The 12667-nt window shown below is 31.3% G+C and overlaps 1 protein-coding gene across 1 annotated transcript; it reads right to left on the bottom strand.

Annotated features, from left to right (window-relative positions):
• Positions 1 to 6306: 6306 nt before the first annotated feature.
• LOC114393054 (calcium permeable stress-gated cation channel 1-like) lies at positions 6307 to 12326 on the bottom strand. Its single transcript, XM_028354313.1, has 13 exons — positions 12198 to 12326; positions 11920 to 12113; positions 11290 to 11639; positions 11051 to 11206; positions 10251 to 10386; positions 9570 to 9671; positions 9153 to 9269; positions 8981 to 9061; positions 8463 to 8803; positions 8124 to 8369; positions 7500 to 7824; positions 7149 to 7382; positions 6307 to 6964 (listed from the first exon to the last, which is right to left on the bottom strand). Exons 3-13 carry the CDS (start codon positions 11601 to 11603, stop codon positions 6689 to 6691), a joined length of 2328 nt encoding a protein of 775 aa, XP_028210114.1. The 5' UTR covers positions 11604 to 11639; positions 11920 to 12113; positions 12198 to 12326; the 3' UTR covers positions 6307 to 6688.
• Between the last annotated feature and the right edge of the window lie 341 nt (positions 12327 to 12667).

Below are 12667 nucleotides of genomic sequence, written 5' to 3'. Positions count from 1 at the left end.
CATAACTCACAAAGCACAGTTAAGTTGAAACAGAAAACAGTCAGCTATGAAAAGATGCCTTTGCCTGCATCACAAGACATATACTGCTGCTGCGTTGTGTTGTTGGGCCGATGCTGATTATTTTAACCACTAAGATTGAGGCACGTGGATCACAAATTCGTTCGCGTTCTCGAGAAGACAAGTGTTTCCATCTCTGAATGTGGGAAACTGGTCTGCCCTATTAAATGTGGAAATTAACTTCCCACTAGATTTTCTTTTTCCAATTAAGGATCTCGATTTATAACTCATGGATTATGCATATCTCTGGTCAATTACATTATCATTACTAGTATTTACTACAATATTAATTGAGATTTTTTTATTAGAGTGAACTATTTATTAATTTTATTAATGATGAGTAATTTTTATAAAAAAATAATGTAAAAATATATAATTTTTATACATGATAAATGATCTATTTAATAAAATAATTTGTATTTTCTTTTTGCCAATTTTTTTTTGAGATAACGAAAGTCACGCATAGAGTGAATTGTTCTCTGACCCGGTGAGTTAAGCGATACATGTGTTCCTTGATAAATAAATAAAAAACATAACATTGGTACATATTAATTAAGATTTTTATCTCTTGATTATTTTTTACTATAAAGAATATTTTCAGTAAATTATAATTACATGATGTTAAATATAGAGAGAATATTAAATAAAAAAAATGGAGAATAATAATTTTTTTACAGATTCTTTTCTTTATAATTATCTTTAAATGTTAAATAAGATGTATTTGTAGTTTTATTCCCTTTTTATGTGCAAATATAGTTTTATTTTTTTATTAATTTTTAGTGAATCTTTAAATGAGGAATCAATGAAAAATAATAATTTTGGATGCACAAATTAGGAACTAAGTGGTAAATTTTCCTTTAAGATATAAGTATGTTAAATTAGACAATTATTCTTTTAATATTTTTTTAAAAAAATAATCGATAGGATTTATTTTCATAGTTAAATTTATTTTGTTTAAATTTTACCAATTTCTGTAACTTTTTCAATATTTTTTTTAATTTAAAATATATTCTTAATAGTGTAGTATTTATTTGATACATTAAAAAAATCCAAGAATCATTTAATATTTGTATTAATCATACGAAAGATTTAAAATAAAACATTGACCATAGTTCTTACATATTAATAAAGAAGTGATAAATGTATCATTTGAATCAGTGAAGAAAGAGCAAGAAAATATCAGTGTGTCAATAAATAAATAATTAAAAAAAGTGAATTATCAATTTAATTCCTAGAATTATATTGATCATTAGTAAAAAAAATTAAGAAAAATAGCCATTTGTGTTCCTGAAAGTGCGTAGTGCTTGGCTGTGTTCAAAATCAAACCAAATTAAATGTAAAATCGAAAATCAATTCAAAAAATACAAACTGCAGAAAAACTAAAGGACATTGGTTTGGTTTGGTTTGATTTTTGTTTTTCACAGAATGAGCGATTTGTTTTGATTTTTGGTTTGAAATGCGAAATTCGAACCATACCAAATTAAACTGTACTCATTAGTTTAATTATCCTAGGACTAATATACATATATGACATGTAGTTTAAGTTTAAGCTTTTGTGAAAAAAGACACTTACATACAACATACACAAAGACTAAAATGTTAAACTTAACACTTAACACTCAGTTTCTCACTCTTTCCTATAACGCCTAAAACTAAACCCTAAAACTAACGCCTAAAATCACTCTCCATGTAGTCCTCTTTGCGTTTGCAACAAGGCTTTCACTGGCATGGGACTCTAAGCATTTGCTGCGGCGTCTCTCTCCCATGTGTGTCTCATGTCTTTATTTTACTTCTTTTTTTTAGGTTTATTCTTGCAACTTGAACTAGTTATTATTCAAGTTTTCTCTAACTATAACAAACTTTTTAAACATTTTTTAATATTCACTAGTAGAATTTTCAAACAACAAAAATCGAATCAAACCAAACCATAAAAGATTGGTTTGGTTTAGTTTGAATTTCATAAATACTCTAAACCAAACCAAACCGCACCGCACTTAATTTTTCTTTGTTTGGTTTAGACTAATTTTAAGTTAAAATCGCACAACGAACACCCTTAGTGCTAACAAATCTGTTCCTGAAAGATGAAAAAATAAAATTTAGTTCCCGAAAGTGTAAAAAGTGACACAAATTCGTCCCACTGTTAACTTTCATCCATTAACATTGGGAAACTCACCTACGTGACACATAGGGATGAAAATGTCACAAAATTGATATTCACATGAACATATGAACTAAAATTACTGACAAATATGTTCCTAAATTTAATAATTTAGTAATATTTTCATCCTTTAATTATACTACTTACTAACAAATATATCCACAAAATACATAATACATAAACTCAATTAGTTGATATCAATAACAAGATACATGCATCAACAACACATTAGACTTTGAAGTTTCTAATTTTATTGTTACAAATATTTATTATAATGTATTATAATCAATAGTATTATTAAAACTTTCTAGCCACCGCCACATGTTGGTTGGACAACTTTTTCAATTAATTTATTTATTTTATTCAATTTATTATTCATTTATCTACTTTTTAATTTGTGTATGGCACAGGTTTCAATGCTAGTTATAATTAAATTTATAATGTCAACTTATTATAGAGGAATCAAAACTCAAGAGGAGACAAGATGGGTAGATTTTCAAATAAAAATCAGTTTGTCAAATCTTAAATAGATAATTGACAAGTAGAATAAAACAAACATGAGAGCTCTAGCAGCTAGAACTACAATGCTTTGTAGTTTTCCCGCTCTATTAGTGACCATTTACTCCCGCCTTGCCTCCTTATGAGTCTTAAGTGCTCTATGATAAGTTGTCATTATAAATATAATTATAATTGTAATGCATTATAATAAATATTTGCAATAACAAAATCAAAAACTTATAAGTATAATGTGTTGTTGGTGCATGTATGTTGTTACTCGTGTCAACTAATTAGGTTTATATATTTCGTGGATATATTTGTCAATAAGTTATATAATTAAAGGATGAAAATGCTAATAAATTGTTATATCAGGGACGTACTTGTCAGTAACTTTAGTCCCTATATCCACGTGAACATCAATTTTGTGACCTTTTCATCCATGTCTACCATGTAGGCAAGTTTCTTAACATTAACGGACGAAATTTAACGGTGAGACAAATTTGTCTCACTTTTTACACTTTTGAGGGACTAAATTTTGTTTTTTCATATTTCATGTACGGATTAGTCCACACAACACATTTTCAAGGACGAAAATGACTATTTGTCCAAAATTTTATTCCTTTTTTTATGGAGACAATTTGGATCCTAAAATTAATAAAATGAAAAAATGAAAAGAAAATAGTGCCTATAACAAAAATATATTTATTTGAATCATGAAATAATGACTAAAATTTGTTTTTCATCCTTGTAAATATATCAAAGTTCATTTTCTTCTATGCAAAAAAATTTGTATGTTTTTCGTTCCTATAAAATTATAATGTGTTATTTTTTGGTTCAAAAGAAAGGTTGAGTGATTATGAACATATGTAGTATATGTTTGTCTACTAAAAGCAAGACATGTATTAGTTCTATTTTCTCTCTTTTCTTTCCCTTCCTCTTTCTCTTACTCTTTCTTAGACCCTTCCCTACCTCTGCCAATAACAACTTTTCCCTTGTCTTTGCTGATGATGACGCCTCTTTCGACGACAAGCCCCCACCGCACCCCAAATTTGGCCCTAAGTAGCACTTCCAGCAGTAGCATTGACTCCCTTAGCGTTGTGACAAAAAGGTTGAGGCTAAGAAGCGCGAACAAGAGGAAGAGGTCGTTGTCATTTTGTCCATCATTGCCTCCTTCATCTACCTCCTCGACTTCTTCTCCGAGATCTGTTCGTGTTCTTGATTCTTGTTCTTGTTCAGATCTATTTGTTTGCGATGGTGGGTGGGTTTGTGATGGTGGAAAAAGAGGTCCAAACTATTGTTGTTGTTGCAGGTAGGGTGGTGGGGAGTAAAGGGTTTCGATTTGAATTTGGATTTGTGGATTTGGTAGGTGGGATCTTTGAGTGTGTGGATTCTTTTGTGATAGTCATTGTCGTTGTTTTGAGGTCTAGGAAGACTTGGGTTCATGCATTTTTTTTAAAAAAAAATCAATAATTTGTGATGGTTTTTAACCGTCAATAATCATTTTTATTTTTTTTTCCTAGTTATTTGTGACAATTTTTAACTCTTAGAATTTGAATATTTTTTTTAAATGTCACATAGTTTAGTATCTATCCAAATTCCAAATCCAATTTCGGGCCAAAAAATATCATAAAATGATTGGAACAAGAAACATAAAAATTTGTTGAGACAAAAAACAAACTTTGATATATTTACAATAACAAAAAATATATTTTAACCTTAAATAATTCAAATTAATTTAATATTTGTATTTACTATGGGAAAGATTAAAAAAACACTAGCAATAGTTATTAAATATTAATAAAGGAGTTATAAACTTATCAACAAAATAATTAAAGAAACATAAGCAAATGTCACAATGAAGATTAAATCTAAGACATGAAGTATATTATCCAAACACTTCATTATATTTTTAAAAAAAACATTTCACTATTATTAGTCTTTGAAATTATAATGATCGATAGTTCCTAAAATTTATAAAATGACAAAATGATGTTATTACAAAAGTATATTTATTTATACATTAAAAAAATCCAAGAATCATTTAATATTTGTATATATTATAGGAAAAATGTAAAAAATATGTCATAGTTATTAGATATTGATAGATGAGTGATAAATGTATAAGCAAAATAACTAAAGGAAGAGAAAGAAAATATCATCTGAATGAAATAAATAAATAAATACAAAAAGAGTGAATGATAAATTTAATCTTTTTGAAATTATAATGATCAATTAAATTGATCCCTTTAGTTAATAAAATGATAAATAATCCCTATTATAACACAAATATATTTATTTAATACATTAAAAATGTATAAAGAATCACTTAATATTTGTACTTACTATAAGAAATAAAAAAAGACTTAGCACAGTTAGTAAATATTAATAAAGGAGTCGTAAATGTATTAACATAATAATTAAAAAAAGACAAAGAAAATATCAGTATGTCAATAAAAGAGATAATTAAAAAAATTTAATTACCAATTTAATTCTTGAAATTATAATGGATGATTAAATCGGACCCTCAAATAAATAAAATAGAAAATTAGTTCGTGAAATTGTAAAATATAAATCAATTTAATCCTTAAAATTATAAAGGTGTGCCAAATTGGTTTCCAAAATTAAAAGGGATTAATTATATTTTTTACTTCCTAACTTTTAAATTTTCACAATTATACCTCTCAAGTTTTTTTTGAGGTGCATTTTGACTTCAAACTTACATAATTTTGTGAATGTTGTGGTAAGGAAATATATTGTTTAGAAAAAACTTAAGTGCAATTTTTCTCCTACTTTCAAAACTTTGCGCATTTTGTCTGTGTCAGGAGAATATATTATTTTTACATAAAAAAGAATAATTATTTAGAAAATGCTTGATTCCATTTTTGTCCCTAGTTTCAAAATTTAGCACATTTTGGTCCGCATTTAAATAGATTATTGTAACTGATATAAGAAGCCAATGTAATATATTTTTAAACAATTTAAAGAACTAATAAAAAAAGTAGAAAAAATAGAGATTTTATGGAATTTCATAAAACCTCCAAGAGTATTTGTGTAATTTATTATTACTTATAAAGAATAGAGAACGAAATAAACATAATTTTTTAAAAATAAATAAATAAAATTAAAAAAAAATATAGACATAAACACAACATAAATAGAGGACCAATTAATTTGTTGCACAGTTTTTTTAAATTGATATAAGATAATTATTATTCTTTTTAACTTCTATTTTTTTTTTAAAAAAAGTGAAATAAATACATGATTTTATTTAAAGTAAATAATTCTTTTAATGAAGAGTTGCATGTGAATTCCATGAGAATTTATTAACTTTTAAAATAATGATTTTAAAGTAATGTAAACAATAATTTTGTAAAACTATTTTACATTACCATTATAAACATTAAACTTTTTTATTATTATTACTAAATATATTAGTAGATGATTAAATACAGATGCCCAAGGACCAAACAAACAAGAGACTAAAACATCAGTGCATCAGTCAACAAAGTGATCATTTATATAGTTTCAGTAAAATAACAAAATAGGCAGCTGTGTCCGTAATTTTTTGATAATTAACGTGGGACGGACAAATATTAAACGAAAAGGAAAGTCATTGATTTAAAAACGAGCACAAGTACAGTACAAACACACTTCTTTTCCTCATGCAAACTGAGTTGAATCTGAAGGAAAAGCAGAAGGTAAAAGAAAAAAAAAAAATATGCACACGATCTAAACCATGATTCAGCTCTTGGATAATTTACAGCATTCCGTGGTGTAAGGGAACAAATTCACTATTAACAAAATTCGAAATAATAATAATCTCTACCTTACAGTTTGTGCTGATCACACTAGCTTGCTTTCTCAGTTTATGTTACATATGCACACATCCATGGTTCATCTATCCATCCTACTAGCCTATGTGGTCGTGGTTGTGGTCGGTCCAAAATAATGATATGATTCCTTAGTGTCCATGATTTATGGCTCTGGATGATTTCGAATGCCATGATCAGGCAGAGAAGGAGATGATGCACCACTAATTCTGCTAGGCAATGGTGTGTTCCTTCTTGATTGCCGTTTTGTGGGTACAGTCAAACTCTCAGTTTCCAACTTTAGACTCATTACCTCTTCGTCCTCGTCCTCATCAAAAAGGCTAGCTTTGAAAACTGGATGAACATAAGCATTCTGAAGGTAAGCTTTTAAGTTAAAGTTGGGATCTGTAGCTCGTTCCAATGTGTCTTTCATCATCGCTTCCTGTTTACAATTTTACAAAAAGCAGCATACCAATTCAATGAGCGAGGAAACGTGTGATGAAGGTTTAGGTTGTTTATAAGTTTGGTAATATGAACGTAGTACTAGCATAGATGCAACTTGGAAAATCAAGGTCACAAACGTGTGATGTAGGATTATTAGCCATCAGAATGATTAATTGACATACCTGTAAGGGATATCTAACAAACGCAGGTTCGAAACGTCCTTTGCAGTATATATGGAACCATATCGTCAGTACTGGGAGTACAATTAGAAATGGAGTTGATGAAGCAGCCTTTTTAGTGGTAAGAAGTCCCATAAGAACTATCTGTGACACTATCAGTGCAATAATGACACGAAAATGGACATCAGGCCAGAATGCTGCACCACTCTCGTACTCTTGATTATAAACATTGATAATCTGCAATTGGAAAGTAGGTGTCTTCAACTTATATATATATGGCAACAAAAATAGGGGACTCAAATAATACAATCATCCTTTGACATGAATAATATAATTCTAACATCTTGGAACTACCTGATGACGGAACACAACATAGGCGAGCCCAAAGAAAACTATTATGAAAGGAAGAACAGTAGGTGTAACTGAAGCATAGACTAGACCCAGCAAAAAGTACAATTGTATTCGAGGTTCTCCAGTGTTGAAACCAATACTCCCAGGATCCATAGCCTCTTCCCTATCCTTTTCAGTCTTCACCAAGAAAAAATTCTTCAAGTGATATATGATTAGGGGTTTCAACATCAAAACCTCTGCAGCTATACCAGCCCATCCATCAACCATTATATAAGTGATGAAGAAACTTGCTTTCAAAGGAATTGCAGTGCCAATTGTTATGGGATATCTGACATGAATATAAAAAGAATTCTTAATCATATTAACATGGTGTAAATTAAGACAAGAGCACTAACATCATGGTTCGTAAATAGCTAAAATTAAAAAGTATATCCAAAAGTAGGATGATTTTCCCCCTTCTAACATGATGGAATAGTTGACCACATATGCAACAAATTTACATAGACGTGTAAACTTTTTGGTGTAGCAGAACATATGTAAGCAATCAAAACAAAGGAAATATAATGCCAATTAAAAAAGTAATTAATTTTTAAAGGAAAAAAAAACCTTGTATCTTGAATGACTTACTCATTGGCTGCTTGGTGAATGAAAGAGTCCAGCTGTTCAAATGCTGTCCCGGTAAGTATGTTCCCAAGAAATATATTCACAAAATTGAAAAGATAGTATCTAGATGCTGCTCTTCTCTCCAGAGATGAAATAGATCCGAAGCCTTCAAATTTTGACATGATCATCAATATTGTTGGCAAAAAGATGAGAAAAAGCTTCAATGCAATACCCGGTAGAAAACCTTGAATGAATGACTTAATGAAAGGACTGCACAATAAAGTAAATTCAAATAAGTAATCTCCAGGGATGCATGGGGATGGAATTATATATTCAGAGGTACAACTATGAGATGAAACTTACATTTCAATAAGAGGATTCAACCATGGCGCTCTTTTCTGGATTCCGTCAATACTTGCAAGACCTTGTACAATTGCAATTGGGATCATAAAAAAGAAGGTGAGAAAAAAGAATGCAACAGCCATGATCAACCTTCTAACAGTGAGGGAAACATATGGAATTGCCAAGTTCGACCAATAGATGTCACGTGGCTCTGGCGCCCACTCAGTCAACCACATTGTTGGGTTTCTAGTTTGTTGGGTTTGTGCACAGACTGCAGCACCCCATCGTGTTTTAAACGAAACAAATGCAGCAGGCATGATGGACTTGGGATCATTGCTGACATTATCCCTCTCTAACGCTATCTGTGAAAGGAAATAAACTTGAATCATTGCAATCATCATGAGACTTTCAAAAGACAATTTATGAAAACATAATAAGTCCCATAATATCTGCAGATATTATCCTTAGTGAAATTTTGAGTTAAACGACTTCCTTCCGCATATGTTTAAAACTCCTAGCAGAAAATAAATGGTACTTACTTCCTTTGACAGTTTGTCAATTTCAGTGTTGTGATGATCAATAGCATCTACTTTGTTTCCACAAAGACCAAGGAAGCCAGTCTAGTAAAACATACAAGAGAGAAAGATTGTAGTAAATCTGAAGATGGTTACGACAAACTTCTGAAGCCATGTCATATTAAAAATTAAATACCTTTATTTGAGGCCTTTCTGAAGTTCTTTCAACTTTGTTTTGATAATATACAAGCCAATTCTGCAACTTCTTCTTCTTTTTAACCAACTTTGCAAGTTTGTTTGCATTATAAACAACCTGCATTAATGTCACAACAATAAAATATGCTGAAACATTATCCCCCCCCCCCCCCCCTCAAAGTCCCAAATGAAAGGGAAAAATGACATTGTCGCAATAATAGATTTAGTTAATAATAAACTCAATGTTTCATGAACATCATTTCAGAATCAATGAGACAACGAATTTAATATTGCATTAAAAGATGTAACTTTCAAATAAGAAACCACCCAACACTTCTTTAATTCTTAATATAAGAATAAATGAGATAATTAATGAACAGAACATTCTAGCAGCATAGTGTACACAGGTGGAACCAACCTGGTGAGAAAGATAGTTATCTGGATGATTGACCAGAAAAAAGTGCTCCACAAGCTCACTGACAGACTCATCAGGATCTGGTGGAATGTTTCTAACGAGCACCTGAAAATAATATCTTTTCTATAAGCAAAATATGCACGATCGAATATCTCACATATATAAACGCTACAATTTCCCAAAACTTGTTAAAAGATTAAGGAAAAAAAAAAGCTGATGCGATTGGAGAGCTCTTCTATATTAAAAGAAAATTTGTTCTTGACCTGTTTTATTGTTTTAATTTTTTTTTTTATATAGCTTCTTCAAAGTCCTTTAACTTTTTATATCCCTTCCATACATCTAAAAGCCACATAACAGTCATCACTCCATTGTTTTGCTTATATATTGATATACATAGCTAGCTTATTAATGTGCTTGCCTATGACCAGCAAATCCTCACCAATAATCTACAGAATTGTTAAGTACAGAAAATCATGATATATACGATCAAGGTCTGCCTAGAAAAATGACCAAGTAGCGTACCACCTCTAACACAAGAAACAAAACATCAAGTTTCATCGCTTCATCTCAAAGCTGCCAAAAACTAATAAAAAATGAGTGCGGTAGATAAAAACAGCACAATATGCAACAAAGAAGTATTACATAGAAAAACTCCTCATTAAAATGGAGAAAAATCAACTCTACCGTAAATTGATCAGGGCGACGTTTTTCTGCTGCAAGAAATTGCAATCTCATTGAGGCAACTTTTTCATACTCCTTTAGTAAAATGTAGCATGTCCAAAATGTAAATGCATAAGCAACTAGTATGTGTGCCCAAAACCTGAGGCAGAGTACAAAATTTTAGAGGAGCACAGATATAATAGCAATTTAAGAAGTAAGATGAATGCACCACCACAGTAACTCCATAACTTTTAACAAGTGAGATTATGCATAAAAATTGAATTGCTGATGATTGGAATGGAGAAGCAAGTGACGTTAACTTTGAGATGCAATGATAAAGATTCTGATGAGAAGGCAAATTAATTAAGATATAATCACAGAATTCGGAGAAGAGAAGCAATAATGATAAATATTCTGATAAGAAAAGTAATTGAGATATAATCACAAAATCTAGAGAAAAGATGCAAAGCAGTTAAGATTTCCATGGTATATTAGGGTTGCACCAAGTTGAACACTAGACCTAAAGCCTCAACATAGTTAAACTTAAACCATATATATTTGGTCAACAATACATCTTTAAATGCAAGCAGTACTTTTTTTTTTATTAACAACAACCGTAATCACTCGGTTTGGGGTTTAGTCACACTTAAGACACCTCACCCTTCCCCAAGAGTATATTTTGCGAGAATCGAACCCAGGTCCTTCTCCACAAACTCAGCACATGTTGCCAACTGAGCTACAATATTGGATTAGAAACTAATGCACTAAATAACACAAAGATTCAGCAGCAAAACTGTAACAGCACAGCATGATGGTTTAGAAACCTTTCAGATGTACTATGGACATTTGAAATTGAGAGTTTATCAATGTCACTCGAAGTTATGTTGTCCAGACCAGCACTTTCTAGCCCGGTACTTGTGGCGTTGACAGGAACCAGAACTGCCCATGCCAGAAATGCTATTGGAACAAAGATTTTAAGTCTGCATAACAGAAACAGAAAAGATCAGGATCATATCCTCTTCAGCTGATGTGGTATTTTTCACTCATTGTTCATAGTTCATACCCAACCAAGTAAATCCTCAAGTAAACAACAGAGTCCAATCCAGCATGGTCAATGAGTTCAAGTTCCGGCATTCTAAGTGCAGCTGGCATCCAATTCAAAAACCTAAGATATGATCTCCAATCTAAATTGACAAACTTGCGAACAAACGCTCCTCCGTGGACAGGATCTGTTCTTAAACCCTTCAGGTACCATTTTGGGAAGTATACCCGATCATTAAAAGGTTGAAGCCTCAAAATAGCAAAAGCCACAAAGAAAATAAATGCACTCAAAATGTTTAAGCCAGCTGCAACCCCAATATCTGAAAGTGTGGCCATTTTTTCTCCCCTCTAGGAAGAACACACGGTATACACCTGTAAAGCAATAACAATGCACAAAAAAATTAGTAAAAATCTTGGTAAAGAATTCGTATGTTATCTCACACATACTTTAATAAACACAAGCAAAGTAGTCAGAAATAAGAAATTATTGTTATCTCCATAAAATCCAGAGGAATGATTCATAACCAATTCCTCATCTTTGTTTGAACCTTCTTAGTATTTTTCTGTGAACCCTAAATTTTAGACACCCAAAAGGAAAGTAATTTATCAAGCGTTTCAAGAAATAGAAATTAAAAAAAGAAAAGGTTCGTACTTTGTGGTTGTTGCACACAGTTGGGTGAGGAGGGGAAACCCCAAGGGTGTATAAACCCAACGATGAAAGGAAATCAGAGGTGAAGATCCAAAGTTGAATCAAAGGATATCTTGGAAGGAGAAAGAAGCAAGAAGCTAGATTCGGCAACCGTGGAGCAGTGAAACCACCTTAGAAGACACGTTAGAAAGCCTTTCCTATGCAGCACACCAACTATCACATGAGATCACAGGCTTCCATGGATCAAAGGAAAGAGAATAAAAGACAGTGCTGGAGCTTACTTGTTACGTTACAGGTGAACAACACAAGACTCTCAACTCATTCTATTATTCATGATGTGAGATTTTGTGGAAAAAGAAAAGGTTAATATTTAACTAGATACTATCGTCTCATTCTCACCGCTTATGTATGTGATTTTGTGAAAATGATTAGTAATAATATTTAATAGTTGTAGCGTAAGAAAGATTCAATTCAATAAGCGGATCAAACACTGTGTCGGTAAGGTGCCACGTGGTGTCTTCCAACGAGCAACGGCTACTTTTCCATTGTTTGCTGGGATGCACGCGCTGGTAGAGAGCGTGAGCGAATAGGTTTGGATTTGGGGAGATAATACTGAAAGAGACGAAGTTGGTGTCAGTGAGTGAAATATGAGCATGAGAAAGCGACCATCGGCGTAACCCGTGTGGAGAATGCGTTTTTCTCGCGGGCTCGAAATGTGGATTTTTCTAAAATAAAAAATATAATTAGTTGA

This window comes from Glycine soja, chromosome 17 (assembly GCF_004193775.1).
Source record: "Glycine soja cultivar W05 chromosome 17, ASM419377v2, whole genome shotgun sequence".
NCBI classification, from domain to species: Eukaryota; Viridiplantae; Streptophyta; class Magnoliopsida; order Fabales; family Fabaceae; genus Glycine; species Glycine soja.
This window is presented reverse-complemented; position numbering and strand designations above follow the sequence as displayed.